Source organism: Eucyclogobius newberryi, unplaced genomic scaffold, assembly GCF_026437365.1.
Source record: "Eucyclogobius newberryi isolate DKJ021-1_F unplaced genomic scaffold, fEucNew1.0.hap1 SCAF_171, whole genome shotgun sequence".
Taxonomy (NCBI): domain Eukaryota; kingdom Metazoa; phylum Chordata; class Actinopteri; order Gobiiformes; family Gobiidae; genus Eucyclogobius; species Eucyclogobius newberryi.
In genome coordinates this window covers 66,964-87,860 of record NW_027315803.1, presented here as the reverse complement: position 1 = coordinate 87,860, position 20,897 = coordinate 66,964, and the positions used below count along the sequence as shown (strand labels likewise).

The 20,897-nt window shown below is 41.6% G+C and overlaps 2 protein-coding genes across 2 annotated transcripts in view; both read right to left on the bottom strand.

Moving 5' to 3' along the window:
* rbm38 (RNA binding motif protein 38) overlaps positions 1-15,355 on the bottom strand; it is a 32,567-nt gene extending 17,212 nt beyond the window's left edge. Inside the window, exons 1-3 of the mRNA XM_072450269.1 lie at positions 15,134-15,355; positions 10,547-10,670; positions 7,431-7,485 (exon numbers count right to left, since the gene is read on the bottom strand). Of these exons, the coding sequence (XP_072306370.1) occupies positions 7,431-7,485; positions 10,547-10,670; positions 15,134-15,340 (386 nt within the window). The 5' untranslated portion in view covers positions 15,341-15,355. The remainder of the gene's footprint in view (positions 1-7,430; positions 7,486-10,546; positions 10,671-15,133) is intronic.
* Positions 15,356-16,267: 912 nt separating this feature from the next.
* LOC140363665 (nuclear receptor coactivator 3-like) overlaps positions 16,268-20,897 on the bottom strand; it is a 40,228-nt gene continuing 35,598 nt past the window's right edge. The window contains exons 13-22 of the mRNA XM_072450268.1: positions 20,618-20,761; positions 20,228-20,455; positions 20,044-20,143; positions 19,790-19,961; positions 19,372-19,707; positions 19,185-19,283; positions 18,819-19,059; positions 18,443-18,611; positions 18,189-18,363; positions 16,268-18,112 (exon numbers count right to left, since the gene is read on the bottom strand). Of these exons, the coding sequence (XP_072306369.1) occupies positions 18,101-18,112; positions 18,189-18,363; positions 18,443-18,611; positions 18,819-19,059; positions 19,185-19,283; positions 19,372-19,707; positions 19,790-19,961; positions 20,044-20,143; positions 20,228-20,455; positions 20,618-20,761 (1,676 nt within the window). The 3' untranslated portion in view covers positions 16,268-18,100. The remainder of the gene's footprint in view (positions 18,113-18,188; positions 18,364-18,442; positions 18,612-18,818; positions 19,060-19,184; positions 19,284-19,371; positions 19,708-19,789; positions 19,962-20,043; positions 20,144-20,227; positions 20,456-20,617; positions 20,762-20,897) is intronic.

Here is a 20,897-nt window from a genome sequence, read left to right as displayed (position 1 = left end):
CATGTCAAAAACCAATGCAAAGGTGTCCAAAACCACTTAAAAGTGCACAAACAAGTGAACTCGGTCTCTTTGAACACCGATAGACCATCAGCTCTCATTCACAGACTCTGGCCTCGATTCCCTCATCACTCCTTCACAAATTGCGGACGGCAATATTAATAGCAGGGAACGGCTCAGGGTTTTTAATGGACTTTTCCGGTGTCCACAAGATTCAAACCTGTCAAACTCCTCAGAGGAATCTCTACATGACTCAGAGGCTCGTAAAATATTCAGAGCTTAAACTTGGAAACATTTTCAGAAAAACTAGTTTCAAGCAAAGAAGGTTTTGTTGTGTGATTTGAACTTACGGACAATAAATTACTAATAAAAATGGCACTGTGGCACATTTTATGGTTTCAGCTTACCATTTATAGGTAATATTTTGAGGACTTTTTCCCCATTGAAGAGGTACTATTTAGTTAATGAATTTGATTAGTGAATTGTTAATTATGACCCGAGAACAGTTATTAATTTACAATTTGTTTTCACTAGAGGCAGTTTTCCATTGTTTGTTCTCTAAAGAACAGCTCATACTTTTGGTTCAGGAACTATACAAACTATTACTATAACGAATTAAATATTGATTGTTTTTATAAATATAGCAGAACATTGGATCACTAATACAATATTTATTAAATGACTGATTTGTTAGTTTGAGCATATGAGCAAAAATGTTTATAAAAAAAATATACTGCATCCTTCACAATCTACAAATACATGCAATATATGTTCATTGTTTGATTTTTGGAGTGACTGAAATGACATTTAAAAACAGCTGAATCACTAAATCTTAAAATATATATATTTTTTAAAAGCTTAATCGGAGTAATTGAAATTCTTTGTTTTAACCAACAAAATGCAGTCAAGTAAAGACACTGCTCAATTATGCAAAAAAAATAAAAAAAATTAAAATCAACCGAGAGAATGTGGGGGCCAAAAATGAAGAGAACAAACTGATACGATGAAAGCGGGTGACAAATAGGCAATAATCAGGATTGTAATTGAAACATACTGTACGATTAATTGCACAGCTCCATGTAAAGATGAATTTTAAAGACAATATAAAATAATAAAACGACTATTGCGATGAATGAACTGACACATGGAGTTTTGGATGAAATAAAGCATAATCATATCATATTAGGTTGTCTGATTTATCTGGCCTTGTAAATGAAGCCTGTCTGAAAGAAGGACAGAAGACGACCACTCTTTTTCCACATTTTCTCTCACAACTCGCACGATTCTAAATGTCAGCGGTGGCTCCTCGTCACCCTGAGCACGGCGAACAACACTCGAGCTGCAGTTGGATTCAGAGACACGGCTCTAATCGTCTGCGTCAGGACAGAGTCGTGTGAAACGGCCCTCGCACTCACTACAGGAGAGTTCATCTATATCAGGAGCCCAGAGCCCAGAGCCCAGAGCCCAGAGCCCAGAGCCCAGAGCCCAGAGCCCAGAGCCCAGAGCCCAGAGCCCCACCAGAGTCTCCTCATGTGCACACTCAAACCGCGCTGGACGACGCAACGAAAAAACTATTGCCACGTTCGATTTGATGCAGTTTTTTCAACCTGAAAACTAATAAAAATTGACCGTGGATAATAATTTCCTGAACATTAACGAGAGAGACTTTCCATCTATGCTATTCAATACGACAAAATAGTTACATTTATTAGGAGTAAGTGTGATTAGTGAACTACAAAAATAAGATAAGATAATCTTTTATTGTCCACATATTATGGGGACATTTTGAAATTTTAATCATCTTATTTGTTATGTGGACTTAACGGACTCTTGAAACACATGATAAAATACCTTTTTATAGCAGTGACAGACAGTGGTATTGTTAAATCAAAATGTCCAAAAAATTATAATCAATTTCAGATTTTTGTCAAAAATACACTTTATTTGTGAATACTTAAAATCTAGAAAATCTTCACCGTGTCATGCTTTCATTTAAATAAGGCATTTCACATGTAAAATATTTGCAAATACATTGCACATATTTGGGACATTTAAATCTGAAAAACTGACAAAGCCTGGATTAAAATCCTGTGTTTATATTGTTGACTTATTAGATACAAAACATTTACAGAGAGGATTTTGGATACCTTGGATATTTAGTTAACTAGATCTGACTGAAAATTTGCCAAAAATTCTAACTTTGCCTAATTTTTCGATTTTAAAATTAAGAAATTTGTTATGCAAGAAGAATGAATTAAAGATAAAGTGTGTTTTATTATCATTGGAATAAGGAAAGTTAAGATAAACACTTAAATAAACAGTATTAATTGGAACACTGTGGTGAGGTCAACTGTGTCACAAGCTTCAGGACATACAGGGGTATTTCCTTCCACGCGTTTGTGCAAGTGTCAAAGGTCATGCAGACAATAACTAGAATGTCTGAGTCTGTGAGGAAGACGTGTTGCACAGACAAGAAAAGGCAGAGTATTGGATGTGAGTAACAGTAAATACTAACGATGCACTGATTTGTATTTCACAAACGTCAAAGAGCAACAATAGGCCATAATTTATTCATTCTGCCGTCGATGGTGATCACAAACACTGTCTTTGAAATGTCAGTAATTAGGGATGCATACCTAAACCCACGTTCAGGTTCAAGTCCGGATTCGAATCCAGAGGTTTAGGTTCAGGTCCAGACCTAATGAGTCCGGCTGAACTCATGCCATATTTACATAATGTTATAACAGCATAACACAAGCTACTTGGCTCAATTAGGTTGAAGACACATGAACAAGGACGACTATCAAACACAAGGCTTAACTGCAGAGTGAAATAAACTCAATTTATCTGGTTTATTCACTGTTTATTAACAGAAGTTACAACTTACAAATCACAAGCTACTAGCTAGCTAACACACATTCATGTGTTTTACTAGAGGAACAACTTCCGAACAAGAGCAAGTTGAGTATTGGTATTAGGGCAGCTGTTTCAGCTGATACTATGTTTGTAAGTGTGTTACTGGTTTGACTGGGCTGTTCCCACACCTGAAGTTTAATGCTTTAGATACATTTCCACTCTTTAATTTTGCAGATCCATTGGCATCAAAGTCACGTAAAAACCTTCAAAAACTAGCATAACAGTCAACTAGAACCACTATAACTCAATCAACTTAGCAGTATCAAAAAAAGAATATGAAAATATTTTACACTACACACAATACATCATATTAACAGCATTAAACACAAGACCATATTTAACAACTGTAGAATACAAATACTATTACAAAATATAAGCTCCAATGAATGAATCCAGCAATTAAACAATTTTACTTTGACTTAGTATTTACTTAGATGTATAAATATGTATATTGCACATTAACCCACCTAAATAAATGCTACATCACAACATAATACAGTTATTTTATTAATATTGTAGCGACCCTAGTCTCTAGTGCGCGTGCGCGCGGTCTCTGGGGCGGAGCTAAGAGCGGGCTCAGGAGACGAGGTCGTTTCTGATGTTCCTGTACCATCACCATGGTTACGGCCAACAATAACCAACTCTGTTCAAGAAATAAAGTGACAACTTGTGAGCACTAAACCAGCATTACTGACCTGAGCGAGAAGTTACAATATTTACACCCAAACCAAAGCACAACCCGCTCCTTTAACGTCTTAAACTAACTCACGGAGCGGCACAAGCGGCGGCTTCAAACGCTTCAATTAAGCCAGCGATCTTCCCGAAGGTTCGGTCTCTCGCGTCTTTAAACTCATTGCGCCGGCTTCAACTTCTGCCGCGCGGAAGACGCGTGCGTCGCTGATGGCTCTGTGTGCGCTATTGACAGCGATGTCAGCGTTTACGTCTTTTCTAGCGCGAATTTCGCGATCTATGGAAGGTTTAAGATGGTTTAGATTCTAGAACGTAAAGGATATAGAATGTGAGTGGTAGATTTTTAATGAGTCCAGAACCGAATCACCGGGGTTTCGTTTTTTTGGACCTGAACCGAAACGTTTTTACAAGTCCAGATCCGGTCCGTCGTAGCGGTACGCATCCCTATCAGTAACACATCTCACCGGACTTCAGAACGATGCATCTGGGCCTCAAAACTCCTGCCATGGACACAATTAGTGGATACTTCTGGAACTTACTTCTGACAGCAGGAAAAGCCCTTCACAATATAATGGCTGGAACAAACTGACCTGACGATCAATGACTGGACCGACATAATAAAGACGCTGGATAGATGAAAACATGACATTCAGACTTCAATTAAAAATGAACACGTTTACTAAATGGGACATTATTGTTTTATAACTTCATAGGAGAGCTTTTGTTGCCTTTATAAAAATTCTCTTTTTGCTGTTGTAATGCTTTAAAATTAGGCACTTCGTAACGTAAGATGTTAAGAAGCACTAATTATTGTTCTGAATATAATAATATATTATTTTTATTTTAATTATTTTAAAAAAGGCATATACAATGGTGCAGTTAGCCTGTTACCATCCACTTATTTCGCCCTGTGCACAATGGAAGAAGCCCAAACATAAACAAAACATCCTTTTTTAGTCTCGCCTGAATATTGTCAATTTGTAATGGTCCTGAGCATGACATAATTCATTATGTGCATATGCTGTTCACTGTACATGCCGTTTATGTTGTTGACAACAACTGTGTAAAGTTTCAGATCTCTAGGAACAGGCATTTTGGTGCTGTTGACCTTGTTGTATCAAAAAATATTTTCGGAACAAGCGATCCAAATATGTGTCAACTGTGCCAAACTGTTATTACAATTTTAGCTCCTCTATGATCATAAAACATACATATGGATGTTTTGTAGGCCACTAATACCATTAGAACTGCTAAATACAATATATGTGAAAATGTGTAAATAGGAGTTTACCCATGAATTTCCCATATAGAGGAATAAAAATTATAATATTTTTATTTTATTTTTGTATTGGTATAATACTACATATATCTAACAAAATGCAGGTCCAAAAGGCTAATAAAATCAGTAAACGTTATGCGCAAAATCTAGCCGCCTCCTGCGCAAAAATCTAGGCTCTGACAGCCTTACGCACGAGGATACAGATGATTCTGTGTGAATAAACCCTAAGTCCCACCCACCATTCTAAAGCTATTCTCATTGGCTAGAATAACATGTCAATCAACGTCTGCTACGTCACTAGCATGCGGCGCTATGTAGATGTAAACAGAGGAATACATGTGCGTCGCAAGCGGCGCATTTTTTTTTGCGGAGGCTGTAGCAAACAAACCCGCAGACAGAACATTTCGTGGATGGTCTCATTCTGTAGCCAACAGTCTGAAGAAAAGAATGACATTATCTTATAAGTCAAACAGGTCATTTGTTATGGACGGAGAAATGCGCCGGACGAGCCTTAATCCTGACCATCGTCAACGAAGAAAACTTTGTTTACTTGACAATATCTCGAAATCGGATAACTTCAGGAAAAACACAAGTGGATATTGTTGTTCAATGGTTCCTTACGGACAGACCGAGTACAAGGATGTACAGAATTAAAGCCGTTTCGTCCGTCATAAACAGCAAACAGGTAGGACATGCGTTTGTAAGAGTTGAGACTTTCTATTATAACTATTGGCAATTGCTTCTTGGGGCATATTATTCAATGTAAATCAATGACATATTCGTTTTGTTGAGAAAATAAGCTTTAAAATGATGTATGGCTTGCTGGTATTGACCACGGAAATAAAAGTGATCATGTAAGAGAATATTTGAGATATGGAAAATGCTCGCCGGCGAGCAGGTGGGTGGTAACAGGTTAGTAAAATAGTGTAATCACTTGTCACTAATAAAAACAATCCTTACAGCTAATTTGACTTCGGACACATTTGGAATATGCATACAAAGTGTCAGGGACAAGCTTCAGTGTAACTTACTTTGTGGCATTGTTTGGAACTATAAAGTCATTGACCCTGAACCGAAATACACAGCATCTTTGCAAAACATAGGAATACTTAGGAATACATAACCACTCTATGAAGGACAGAGCCTAACAAGCATCAATACTGAAAAAGTGTGACTTTTCCTGAATAGTTTGAACTAATGTCAGATATAGAATAAGAGAAAATAATAATATTCAAGAAAATAAACTAATATTTTGTTCTGAAAATTATATTCTATTGAATACAATGTGTTGTGTGTGGTATCAACATTAGTTTGATGAACAAGCTTTTTCCTTTGTATCAAAACTGAGTTGATATTTTTTACATCGAGACATTTTAGTCGTGACACTAATAACCTTGCCAGTAATTTTTAAAACATTTTTGAGTTCACAAACTCTTGAGAATCTATCTTGTTCGTCTCCCGCTGATTCGTTTGCAGGTGGCACTGGAACCAATCACAGAGCAGCATTGTGGTTAGTGGGGGGAAGTCAAAACAACCGAACCAAAAACATCCGGACGGCCGGGCGTACTTAAGCCTGGTTTAGGAGAAATGCAGTTTGTTTTACAAAACGTGCACACAACGGCACTTTGTACATTTGTGGATGAAAATGAGGACTGAACTTTTATAACCTCTGGATTTAACACAGTTTAGATCATTCTGTTTCTTCCGCTGTTGTGACTTTTTGACCAATCAGTGTGAAGTATTTTTTTAATGTCCCGACGGCTTTCACCTTGAGCCTTCCCAGATCGAGTCATGTGACTCTGATGTGAGCCAGGTTAACACTTAAGCACATGAAATGAAAATATACACTTCAGATTTGGTTGGTGTTTCAAAAGAACAATACTTTTGCAGCACTTTCTACTGGTTTCCGACTTTACCTTGGAAACCAGTGCTTTTCAGAAAATGATACAAATGTTAAATAAATGGATAATTGTGGGGTGCTGAATCTGCATAAGTGACAGTGAAGCTTGTTAGTGGATACAGTGACCCGTCTTAATGTCTGGGCGCCTCACAGGAGTTATTCATGAGTGAACAATTAGAAATGTGCTCCTCGTGCAGCAGAGCAGAAAGATTAAAGGAGAACTATTAGTTCATTAACAAACAACAAGCGCGTGGACTGATACTCGGCAGAGACACAATCCAGAGAGTCCAGGGCTGACGCAGTTCACTTGCACACATCGCATGAAATAACAACTAAAATGGGACTAAACTCAGACGTAACTCAGATCAGACTCGGACTCTCTCCACTCAAACTCAGACCAGGACTTAACTGGGCTCAAATAAGGACCAAATCAGAAGTGTGAACACATCTTTAAAATTTTCAACCAGAACTAAAGCAGGAGATGAACCAGCTCTAAAGCCAAATTAACCCGAAAAACAGAGCGTATAAAAGTATAAATCAGAACTAAACTGGGCTCAAACCAGGAGCGAACAAGTACAAGTGTGAACGCACCATACCACATGACTTAGGAGGACTAAAACACGACCTGAACCATTGTTTGTTTCTTACCCGTATTGTCTTTGAGTCCACGACGGATGGATCTGCTGCACTCCCACTGAGAGACCTGGGACACAAACACAGCAAAGAGAAGAGGCCAGGAGTGAGATTTATTTTATTATCATCATTATTATTCAACTATGAATAATAATAATAAAAATAAAAATAAAAATAAAAATAAAAATAAAAATAATAATAATAATTTGTTTTCTACAGATAATCATTTAAAAATCAAATGTTGTTGCTCCTTGATCCAATACATATTCCACATAATCAGTAAAACTGTATTACATCACAATCAGAGAACCAAATATCCCTTCCCGGTAGTTTAGATTCTTGTACTAGTTTAGCAGTTTCTATTTCAGCCTCCTCTCTGAATGTCTATTTGAGCGCAGAAGAGGCCGGGAGAGACGAGGGGAGACGACGTGGACAAGGACGTTCTCGATCTGCTGTCTCTGCGTGTTTGTGTCTGAGGCTCCACATGTTCTTCATGTGGAGCTGTGGCACGATCACTGATACTCCAGCTCCATCTGCCACACGCACACACATGGGCACACGTACACCCACACGGGCACGGACACACGCACACACACGCAAGCAAGCCCACACACACAATGCATACATCTTCCATGAGCTCCTCTGACCTGGTGTATTATTGTACACACAGAAACACAGGCAGATGCTCCCAATGAGACGGCTGTCATTCACCACTGACTATGAGACCTAAACACTGTGTCATATGTTGTGTAGTAAAGATGTACTACTGTATATTTGTATGTTTTTATCACTAAAACGGACTTGCCACCAGAGAACTGTCTCTTTAAAGACATTTCAACTCTTTTGACCAAGTCGTCGGTCAATCTGTCAATAACAACAGAAAGAAACATACAATAAGAGCATTTACAGTATCTATTACCAGGACTCTCTGTGGTTGTGTCCTTGAGCAAACACTTCGTTCACTCGGCTTGTATTTGTCAGTTTCAGTGTGACTGGACTGGAAGTTAAACTCCTTTTACACCAGTGTTCGTGTCCGATGACAAGAAAGATTTAGCCAATTTTCATCTTATTCTTTCATCTTGACAGATTATAGCAATTCTTTAGAATGACAAAAGTGCTCAAAATGGCGCCTGTAACAGAAAACTGAAACAGTGAACACTAAACAGCATTTTTTTTGCCATTTTTTTTCCATTTGTGGCTGATTTTTAGGCTCTTATTAACTTGACTCGAACTGTCACAAGATGGCGGCTGCACTTCTGTAGCTGCTCTGTCTCTCTAGTTTCAGTCACCGCTGTTGGCACGGCTGTTTGTCAATCACACACATTTCACAGCTTAATAAACATGAAAGAGAGACGTCAACCAGCCTCAGTAAAAGGGGAATATTTCAGCTGGAGGCAGGAATTAAATAAATACATTTAAAAAAGAGCTAAAGCTGAATAAAAACACACACAAACTTGACCAGGAAGCATAACGACCAGAGAAGCAGAATGTGCAGTGCAAATAAGCACAGAGCAACGGATGAGTGGAAATATATAACAATGTCGTTCTATATTTAACCCAACAGTGCGTTTCCCTCACAACGCATGAGCAATTTGAACTGTTTTTGTTAATGTTGAACTCAAGAGCGATTTGAAATTCCATTTAAGACAATTTTAGGAAAAGCGGCTGGTCAGGATGAAGCCTAAACAAAGAATAAACTTTGACCTTAATGACCCTTCATCCCCCTCGTCTGCACAGATGTAACAGACGAGTTATTATTGCAACTAATATACTAATGTTGTCGTGCTAATCGTGTAACATATGAGCAAATATGGATATGAAAAAGATCCAAATGTACTAAATGCACATTTGTAAGTAACTTTTATATAAGAAAGAAACAAATACACACATTTGTTTTGGGCTTTTATGCTTTTTTGGGAACATTACATTCATTTCCTGGATACGGACCATAACCTTTAACGTAATGACATAAACCCTAATATGAACCCAAATGAACCCATGCCTCAATTTACAACACAGGATTTACCTTATCGGGACTTGATTTTTGTTCCGTATAAGGTTTAGGGAAACGTGCAATCAAAAACGGCACACGAGTTGAGAGAATGTACAATCAAAAACGGCACACAGGTGGAGAGAATGTGCAATCAAAAACGGTACACGGGTCGAGAGAATGCGCAATCAAAAACTGCACACAGGTCGAGAGAATGCGCAATCAAAAACTGCACACAGGTCGAGAGAATGTACGGCACACAGGTCGAGAGAATGTGCAATCAAAAACGGCACACTGGTCGAGAGAATGCGCAATCAAAAACTGCACACAGGTCGAGAGAATGCGCAATCAAAAACTGCACACAGGTCGAGAGAATGTACGGCACACAGGTCGAGAGAATGTGCAATCAAAAACGGCACACTGGTCGAGAGAATGCGCAATCAAAAACTGCACACAGGTCGAGAGAATGCGCAATCAAAAACTGCACACAGGTCGAGAGAATGTACGGCACACAGGTCGAGAGAATGTGCAATCAAAAACGGCACACGGGTCGAGAGAATGTGCAATCAAAAACGGCATACAGGTCGAGAGAATGTGCAATCAAAAACGGCACACAGGTCGAGAGAATGTGCAATCAAAAACGGCACACAGGTCGAGAGAATGCGGAATCAAAAATGGCACACAGGTCGAGAGAATGTGCAATCAAAAACGGCACACAGGTCGAGAGAATGTGCAATCAAAAACGGCACACAGGTCGAGAGAATGTGCAATCAAAAACGGCACACAGGTCGAGAGAATGTGCAATCAAAAACGGCACACGGGTTGAGAGAATGTGCAATCAAAAACGGCACACAGGTCGAGAGAATGTGCAATCAAAAACGGCACACGGGTTGAGAGAATGTGCAATCAAAAATGGCACACGGGTCGAGAGAATGTGCAATCAAAAACGGAACATAAGACTGTGAAAAACATGTCTGCTGATGATACATGTCCTTTTGTTGGTCTCTTTTATTTAATGGCGTGTTGAATGCAGTATGTACTTGTGTCATCTGTTTAAGTGCTTAAGTCTCCGCTTCAAGACAATAAAGGGTTCTCTTATCTTATTTGCGCACACACATCGACTACATGACTTCAGTCCTACTTGTCTGTGCAGTTCTAGGCTTGGCTCCCAGGTAGGCCAGGTTCACGTTGGCTTTCCTCCCATCGATGATTGGGTTTGCGTCTTTGCAGGCTCGTTCCGCTGCTCCTCTGTCCACCATCGTCACCTGCGGATGCAAAAGCAACACTTAGACAGTGTGTGTGGGAGGGTGGTCTCTGCTTAGACCGCCGCCTCCGCAACCTGGACCGGATATGATTTCACCGGGCGGCGAAAAGAGAAAAGCTGGAATATTAAAATGTATGTGCGACTTGCATTGTGTTGCACGTAGGGCTGTCACGCTACCGCATTTCTAAGTGACGCGGTAAACAGAAATACTGACACAATACACCCAGCAAACCGTTTTCTATACGTGCAATATTGTTAAAAAAGACTAGCTGCAATACATAAAGAGCAGTAATTATATCAATCATTATTAGTCATAGAAGTTACGGTATTAACGGCTCAAATTTGATCGCACTACTAAAGAAATTATAAAATATCCAGACAAATGCAACGAAAATGTCCCAAAAATGATTGTTGAAGCTACGACTCATTGAACGAAAAGTACTTATGGCGACAGACGAAGATGTAACTCCTTGTTTTGTATATGCTTTCAGTTAGTACGTTTTATTTATGTAAAAAAACTTAAGTTTAGTTTTAGTTAAAAACCACATTGGAAGGCTCAACGAAACATGAAAAACAACCACATGAACAGTGGACACGAATCGCAAAACGCAAAGTACAAGGAACAATTTTACACTGTGAAAGTAATTAAGCTAAACAAAGAGTAAGTAATAGTGCTAGATCCTAATATTTAAAGTTCATGCTAGTAACTTCATGACACATCTACATTTTCTAACCGTCACAAAGAACAAAAGCTCTACCTAGAGTAACTGTGCGTCGCCAGTGATGGTACATTTTGACCAGAAACACTGCGACTGGCGGTCGACTCTGCTCGGTTTTAGCAGTTCCGTGTGGGCGAGCGAGTGGGAGGCAGATTGTATTTCTTCCCGTCATATTGAGCAGCCAAGGAAAGGAAGATACACAGGATCCTTGTTGACCTACCTTCAAGGGAGTGAGCCGAGGAGTGGGAAGATACAGGGCGACTCACACATGCAAGAGCCAATCTGCACTGCATCCGCACTTCAGACACTGTGTTTACCATAGATCTACTGTACATAATGTTTAATAGGGCTGTAGTCAAACAGAGGAATTCTTGGTCAAATCGAGTCATATTTTTGTGGACTAAACGCCGAGTCTTGTGCTGAGAGAACAGGTTTTATTACTTGGACAAAGCAAAAAAAGACCCCATCAGAATGTCCAGCCCTTTAGCTTCATCTGGGTCAAAATTGGTTCAAATTAATCGTCGTTAGCTGTCAAACAAAGACCAATCGATCAATTATTCGTCAAGATTATGTGTTTCATCGATCGGGACGCAATATAATCATAAGAACTAACAAAAAATAATAGTCGTTACCATTTGTAAGCAATGTAAGACATTTACATCAAATTATACCCAAAGAAAATAAACTTTAACTGTAAAAGCGTCTGGCTGTCATGTCAATTTATTATTCAGAAAGTTTAATCTATTAAATAATTTGTATTCATGATTTTACTGTCGTGTGGTCATGGTGTCAATATTCGTAACACCAAAACTTGATATAACTTGATATAATATATACTTGTGATATAAGTAATGAAACAACCAATAATGAGTTGACTAAGACTTACTGCCATAATAGTTAAAACATAATAAAGACACTTTTTATTTGAGTTGATGGTATATTAAGCTCATTTTTCAGGAGTTTGGTAACAGTTCATTATATTTTGTAAAAGTAATGTAATGTGAGGTAAAATCATTTATATGTGGTATTGCAGTTCTATCAGTGTTCTATTATGAAAATACCTGTGCATGTTTTGTACCAATGATCACATTTCCCCCTTAATATTTACTTGGCTTTCAATATGTATTATTTCATGAACATAAAACAGACTTTTAAATCACTACCATTGATTTCACTGAAGAAAAGTCCCCAAAGTCTGAACTCCAGACCCAGCGAATATGACAATTGATTGTGATTTGGTTACAATTATGTGGTTAATTGCACAGCGCGACAATGAGCCAAATCAATCCCAAAACACTCCTCCATCTGCGTCTGCGTCAGACTCTCTGGACATTCAGCGCGTCGCCTGAGCCTCGCTGCTTTTAATAGTTCATGTTTCCCTCTGATTGTCCAATTTATTAACTACGTCCTTATCACGGTTGTATAAAGCTCACACAGGTTCACGGTTTTAGTAAATTTTCAGTCATGTTTGCTGTGGGCTGAACCAGGACTAGAACCAGGACAAGAACCAGGACTAGAACCGGGACTAGAACCGGGACTAGAACCGGGACTAGAACCGGGACTAGAACCGGGACTAGAACCGGGACTTGTTGGGTGTGTTTACACTTGTCGTTATTTGGTTATAAATGGAGTCCTTTTTAGTCCTGATGAAGACAAGGTTCTCCTTCTGTTCTAGTCCTCGTTTAACCCTGATCTATGGTTCCGGGTTCAGTCCAGTCCCAACTTCGATGTGTTAACTCACCCTAAATTCTGAACTAATCCTGGACTAGAACAGGACAAAACCAAGCTTTTATTCAAACTAAAATGTGCTTAAACGGGACAAGGACCAGCGTGAACACAGCCTAGAAGAGGTATAAATACAGAATGAACCAGGACTAGACTAAGGCCAAACCAGGACTACATCAGGAATCAAATTAGGACTGTACATTTGTACTAAACCAGGATTAAAGTTTGAGTTAACAAGGACCTCAACCAACACACCAGGTCAAAACTAAACCAGGATTGAACCATGACTAAGGATTGACCTCAACCAACAAAAGTCTTAAAATCTAGATTAGGAAATGAACCAAACTATGTCAAAACCAGTGCAAAAACGTCTTTAAACCAACACTAAACCAGGTCCACACCCAAACGAAACGTCACATAACCAACACAAAGAAGCAAAAAGAAAAGCCACTACACCAGGTCCAAACCAGGGACTAGTATATATTCTATTCTATGCTGTGGGGTCAACATGCTGTGGGGTCAACATGCTGTGGGGTCAACATGCTGTAGGGTCAACATGCTGTGGGGTCAACATGCTGTGGGGTCAACATGCTGTGGGGTCAACATGCTGTGGGGTCAACATGCTGTGGGGTCAACATACTGTGGGGTCAACATGCTGTGGGGTCAACATGCTGTGGGGTCAAAATACTGTGGGGTCAACATGCTGTGGGGTCAACATGCTGTGGGGTCAACATGCTGTAGGGTCAACATGCTGTGGGGTCAACATGCTGTGGGGTCAACATACTGTGGGGTCAACATGCTGTAGGGTCAACATGCTGTAGGGTCAACATGCTGTGGGGTCAACATGCTGTGGGGTCAACATGCTGTGGGGTCAAAATACTGTGGGGTCAACATACTGTGGGGTCAACATGCTGTGGGGTCAACATGCTGTGGGGTCAACATACTGTGGGGTCAACATGCTGTGGGGTCAACATGCTGTAGGGTCAACATGCTGTGGGGTCAACATGCTGTGGGGTCAACATGCTGTGGGGTCAACATACTGTGGGGTCAACATGCTGTAGGGTCAACATGCTGTAGGGTCAACATGCTGTGGGGTCAACATGCTGTGGGGTCAACATGCTGTGGGGTCAACATGCTGTGGGGTCAACATACTGTGGGGTCAACATGCTGTGGGGTCAACATGCTGTGGGGTCAACATGCTGTAGGGTCAACATGCTGTGGGGTCAAAATACTGTGGGGTCAACATGCTGTAGGGTCAACATGCTGTGGGGTCAACATGCTGTAGGGTCAACATGCTGTAGGGTCAACATGCTGTAGGGTCAAAATGCTGTGGGGTCGACATGCTGTGGGGTCGACATACTGTGGGGTCGACATGCTGTGGGGTCAACATGCTGTGGGGTCAACATGCTGTGGGGTCAACATGCTGTAGGGTCAACATGCTGTAGGGTCAACATGCTGTGGGGTCAACATGCTGTGGGGTCAACATGCTGTGGGGTCAACATGCTGTGGGGTCAAAATACTGTGGGGTCAAAATACTGTGGGGTCAACATGCTGTAGGGTCAACATGCTGTGGGGTCAACATGCTGTGGGGTCAACATGCTGTAGGGTCAACATGCTGTGGGGTCAAGATACTGTGGGGTCAACATGCTGTGGGGTCAACATGATGTGCTAGGAGCATGTCAGAGGAGGTGGAAAAGTTATCTCCAGCAGCTTCTTGTCTCTCAGCCCAGCGCACGTCACACCTCTGTCCAGGTCTTTACGCACACACACGCACACACACGCACACAAACACAAACGCACACGGATCTGGAGCCAAATCCCCCGTGTGTGGAATATGTGTTACTGGGGTAATTGACGACACACTTCTGCAGACATGACCTGCTCACATGTGACTCCCACACGCCACAAACACGCTGCAAACACACGCACAAAGCGACTCAAATGACTTGTTCAAAGGGCTGATTGGGATTAATTTCAGTCGTTATTATTTCGTTAAAAGTTCCATGAAAAGTTGACTTACAAACCCGTATCCTCTGGACTTGCCCGTCTGCTTGTCCGTTATCACCACCGCTTCGTCGATATCTCCAAAAGTCTCAAAATATTTCCTTAGCGACGCGTCGTTGGTGTGATACGGCAGGCCGCCCACGAATATCTTGGTGTAGGTCGTGTCTTTTTCGTTGATGGAGTGCATTATGTCTGACGGGAGACGACCCAGCGGAGAAGACATGCGGGGACGAGCGCGTTAAAGGGTCGCGGTGAGACGCTATGGAGACTGCGCGGCCATGGCACTGAAGCAGGTCCCGGGGCTCTGAAGCAGGGGGTCCCGGGGCTCTGAAGCAGGGGGTCCTGGGGCACGGCGGTGGGAGATATGACCGGTGTCTGGCGGTCCCTCGTCTATGGTTCGCGGACAAAGCGCGAGTCTCCGGGCTCGTGTAGGCGCGTCTTGTGCGGTCGCGCCCCCCTGATCCAATGGAGCCGCGTGTCTCCGCGTGTGGCTCCTCCCCTACTCCAGCCGTGACGCCCACACGGAGGAGGAGTCCAATACCATGACAACATATGTGTTTACCTGGATGAGGACATAATGCAAATTCATCTTTAGGAGCTTCCCTCACCATTAGTTTACTCAGTTGTATTTTGGTTGGTTGATTCATGCATGTAGTAATCCTGTATTGCTCTGCATTTGAGGCTTAAGTGCTCAGAAAACTCGAGATTCCCCTACCCCCTATGCCTACCCACATACCTGTACTTAATTGTAAATGTTGGCGGGGGAAAATAAGTGATGTTGGTTACTAAAATGATGTAAAATAATCTAATTAGGTCATACTTTTTCAAACATATTAGTATGGCCAGTATATATCCAGGGTTTGAATATATTATTCAGATTAAAAATGTTTGTAATAACAGGCTATTTTGCAAGGCAACAGACTGAGCAATCAAATCCCTCAAAAGTTCAACTTTGGGATTTTCAGAATGTCACTTTGAAAAATATTTGTGTTACAGTCAGACTTTGAGCAGATTTCTGTTTCCTCTTTCAGCCGATGCAAACAAGAGCAGAATAGTTTTAAGGCTGCGTTCACACTTGACAACATTGACGACATTCAACAATATGAACTAATAAAGTAGAAGCAAATTCAAGACTAATGCACAGGTGGTGTAATGTTTAAATATAAATTTATATTTACAACGATATTAACATCGAGGAACGGGTTAAGAAAAATGCATTCATATTTTATATCCTGTGATGACAATAATACACAGATGTCTCTTCTTTATATTCAACAATGCACGTGATTCAAAGCAAAAATGACCAGTTTTACATTATTTCCAGATGCATTTGTGAAACTGAGGAGAAAAACAAAGGTATTATTATTATTATGAATACGCAGGGATGAAATTACATGATTCAATCTCTTAAACACATTCAGCAACACCAAAACTTAACTGGCCTCAACTCAAAGAGAGTTCACCATCTGAGAAAACCAGACTGCTACATGAATGGAAATATAATAAATACATTTAACATTTCATATATAGTTATGTGCAACAGTAAAAGCACGTTTGGACATATCTACAAGAGAAACTGTGGGTGCAGAAGCAAATGAAGATCTTTGGGTTGAGCATATCTTCAGGACAAAAAAGGCAAAGTTCTATGGCGTTAAAACATCATGTACTTGTGTTAACCAGCGTTTGACAATGACATTTCAGACAAAACGTAAAATTAGGAACATTTATAAAGAAAGAAAAGCCGCAGATTCAGCACCTGTAGACTCATTAGCACCTCTGTATCTAAGACTGCCACTGGAAACAATAATTTAAATTAAGTGCTCGACATTTCTGGACATACACAACAGGAGGCAGGACCGTTCACACCAATGAAGAAGTATTGAAAATAAAACTGACCTATGAGAATAAAAAATTACATTTTTAAATATCAAGCCTTGCAATCTGTGCAAAAACAGTATGCAACCTACAAAAGCATATATAGAACTTTATATAATATATATTTATAATACATTTTGAGCATATATATATACAATTTATATTTACAGATGACCGCTCCAACAGGACATCACATTTATCATAATACTGCAGTACCGTAAGATCAGAGGATGTATCAGAAGCAAGGATCATTGATAAAATCCAATTACAGCCTCTTTAGAACATATTAATGTGCTTGATTCAAAATAGAACTTTAGATTCGTTTTTATATGTTTGTTTGCACAATTTCATTTTAAAAGGACCCAGATTGATATCAACATCTTTCTCCAAATACGGAAAATAAATAATTTCAAACATCTGTATTACAATAATGCTTTCATGACTACAGTATATCTAATACCTTTCCAACATGGCCCCCACTTTAAAAACTTTAAAATCTTCTTTCAATCAGCAGCGCCTGTTTCAAAAGGGAGACTTGTAGACAGACACAACAGAGTTTGTGGTAAAGGCCTCTGTATTGCCACAATCCTTTAGACGTTGGCCTTGTGTTAAAGTGCATTGAGCCAACGCCAGGTTCAGTTGTACTTCAGCTGAAGAACACAACTATGTGCTACTGCTTTATGACATTCATCAGTGTGTCACAATTTGAATCATCTACGGAAAGTTTACGGCACAAACTGTACATCTGTGGAGCAGCAGAGACCCATGATATTACATACAAGAGCATTACATCTGAAACAGCGTCGTGGTACATTCCACACTGAAAAGAGCCATACATTTGTCCATGAACAATGTCCGAGTGTTGTCTTCTTGGTTTGGTCCAATAGGAGGTGTGTTTTACCTGAGGCCACACATCTTGTAAAAAAAAAGACAGGAATCCATGTTTTTGAAGGTAAATGACTCACAGTGTTAGTTGTGATGTATGATTGTATAGGCTTCTTTAAAGTTTTATTCTGGTGGCTATACTGTCTCTACTGGCCAATGAGTCCAACGCCGTCTTCAGAGGGAACTCGTCTTACTGCAGATGTGTCGCCTCTCATCATTTCATTCAGCAATATTTCTAGAATGAGATAGACACACAAGAATATTATTTACTGCTCAAATAATAAAGTCCATGTTCAGAAATGTGATTGTACCTGATCGGGCCCCATAGGCATACGGCCCATGGCCATAGGGTTCATACCCATATGTCCCCCCATCTGCCCCATGTGCCCGGCCCCGCCCGAGGGCATGCCCCCGTTCATCATCATGCCTCCGTACTGCTGCTGCCCGGGGCCGCCGTGCTGCGCAAACTGTTGCTGTGGATAAGAGCTGTTCAGGGACAAACATCAGATTGTTAAAACCTTAATAAATTTGACATTTGTTTATACATGTTTTTGAGGATGTGCACCTGCTGCGTGCCATTCCACCCTGAGCCCAGCCCTTCATGTCCTGGCCCTGGTACATGTGGCTGCTCTGCTGTGGCATCATGGGGTTCTGAGGGCCCATGCGCCCCGCCATCATGGCATTAGGGGGACTTCCATTGGGGCCAAATGAAGCCTCTGGCTGCTGACCCATCCCTGTGTTACGATATGTACAATAAGCACTTGCCACACATTTAAAAAAAAAATGCATGACCTAATTATGTTTTAATCAAATGCTTTATATTAAGGTTATCTGTGTTAAATACATTTAATACATATTACGGTACATAACATGGTTCAACACGTCAGACCAACACTGCACTGTCCAAAGTGACCACCAGAGAGCAGCAGATCATCACCTACCATAGTTTCCACCATATCCAAACTGCTGGGGACCTGGCTGGCCCATGCTCGGCCCCCCCATAGGGTTATCCATGCCCCCGGGGGCTGTGACATTTGGAGGAGGACTGAAGCCCCCGGCAGCAGCGGCAGCGGCGGCGGCCTGCTGCTGCTGCATCAGCATCATCATCCTCTGCTTCTTCATCTGCAGAGACACCATCTCCCTGCTGCGCTGAGCCATCATCTGAGCGTTCACAAAACCAGGCTGTAACATGGAAAACCAGACTTTAGTGACACATTGTAAGAGGATACAGTGTGTGATGAGGCTTTACTGGTATTTTAATATTGACATTTCACTACTGCCATTTTAAACTTTGACCAAAAGCTCACCTGTCCTCCCATGCCAGGCTGCATGCCAGGCCTCATCCCAGGGTTTCCCCCCGGGTTCTCCATCTTTATGCCCATGCCTTGTCGTGTCTGATTCATAAACTGTTCAAACATAACAGTGTAAACAAAAAGCATCACATTAATGTTGTTGTACATGGTTCATAAGTGTAAAGTGGATTGTGTTTCCCACCTGTTGGCCCTGTAGCCTCTGCTGGAGCTGCAGCCTCATGGGTTTGTTGGCACTCATCATTCTGGGTCTCATCATGTTCCCCCTAGGGTGCCCCATGCCCCCCATACCACCCATACCACCCATCCCCGGGAAGCTACCCCCCTGCCCCATCTGAGAGAGCATGGGTCCGAACCCGCCCTGTTGGGACTGTCCTTGTATGGGGTTTCCTCCGTACCCCGACTGCATTGGCATTGCAGGGGGTCCAGGATAACCTTGGCCGTACAGAGATTTTTGCTCCAGCAGCATGGAGGGGTCCTGCCCTGGGAACGGCTCAAGCGCCTGTTCTGGGCCCTGGTTCTAACAAGACCACAACATACAGTGAATCAAATTGACAGAAAAACATATTTCAGACATAACTAATCCCAGGCCTCATCTGTACCTGGCTGACCAGGTCCGGGATCCCCAGAGCCCGGTCGATCTCCTCCAGGGCGATGCCATCTGTGTTGTTGAGCAGAGAGTCGAGCTGGTCCAGCAGCGAGCGCTCGTCATTCTGACCTTCACTGGTCGAGGGAGGCACCAGTAAATCGTCCAAAGAGTTTCCAAATGGACGTCTTTCAGAGAAGAGAAAAAGCATTACACTATTTTGTGAGAATATATTATTATGTTTATTAAGATGGAAGAAAGTGCACATACCGGTTACCATCCATGCCCATCATAGAGTCTGGCCACGAGGAGGATTGATTAGGCTGCCCCTGTTGGCTAAATGGACTCATTCCCATGTCCGCAGATCCACCTAACACAACATGATAAAAAAGCAAGAGTGAACTACAAGCACTTACTGAATGAGTTAATGACATAAGTAAATGATGACACATACCCATATCCATGAGCTGCTGTTGTAGCATGGAGCGGGCCCCTGGCAGGCTGTTGGAGCGACCGCCCATAGGCCCTCCCATCATAGCCTTACTGCCGTAGTCCATGCCGGGGCGCATCATTGAGGGGTGTCCCGCTGCTCCCACTGGACTGGCATTGGAGCCCGGCATTCCCCAGTCCCCAGTCCCTCCCATGGGCGACCTCTGAGGCACCGAGCCCCTGTTCATGGGTCCTGATGGTAAGAAACAACATGAGGGACCCAGTGTTTATTAAGGATTTTTTTGTTTATTCAAATGGATCCCATTAGCTGAAAGCAGTATAGTCAGCTAGTCTCCCTGGGTCCATTGGTGAAGATAAGTGAGGTCAGTAGTACACACTTAGTTTGAAAACCCACCCATATTTCCTGGGTAGCCATCAGGGCTGCCCATCACATTCTCCTGCTTGATGAGCATTGGCCGTCTGCCTGCTCCGGGTTTCCCGTCCAGAGACAGGGCCCTTTGAAACTGCCCCCGAGGCCCCAGACCCATCCCAGGACACCCTGCACACAACATTTCATTTGATTACACGCGGATGAACGTTGAATGTTTAAAGAGCTCACAATGTTTAAGGTTTAAGGCGAGACACTGCAGGTGAGTATGAGAGGAGAGCATTCATCAAACTACTGTGAATGAAGC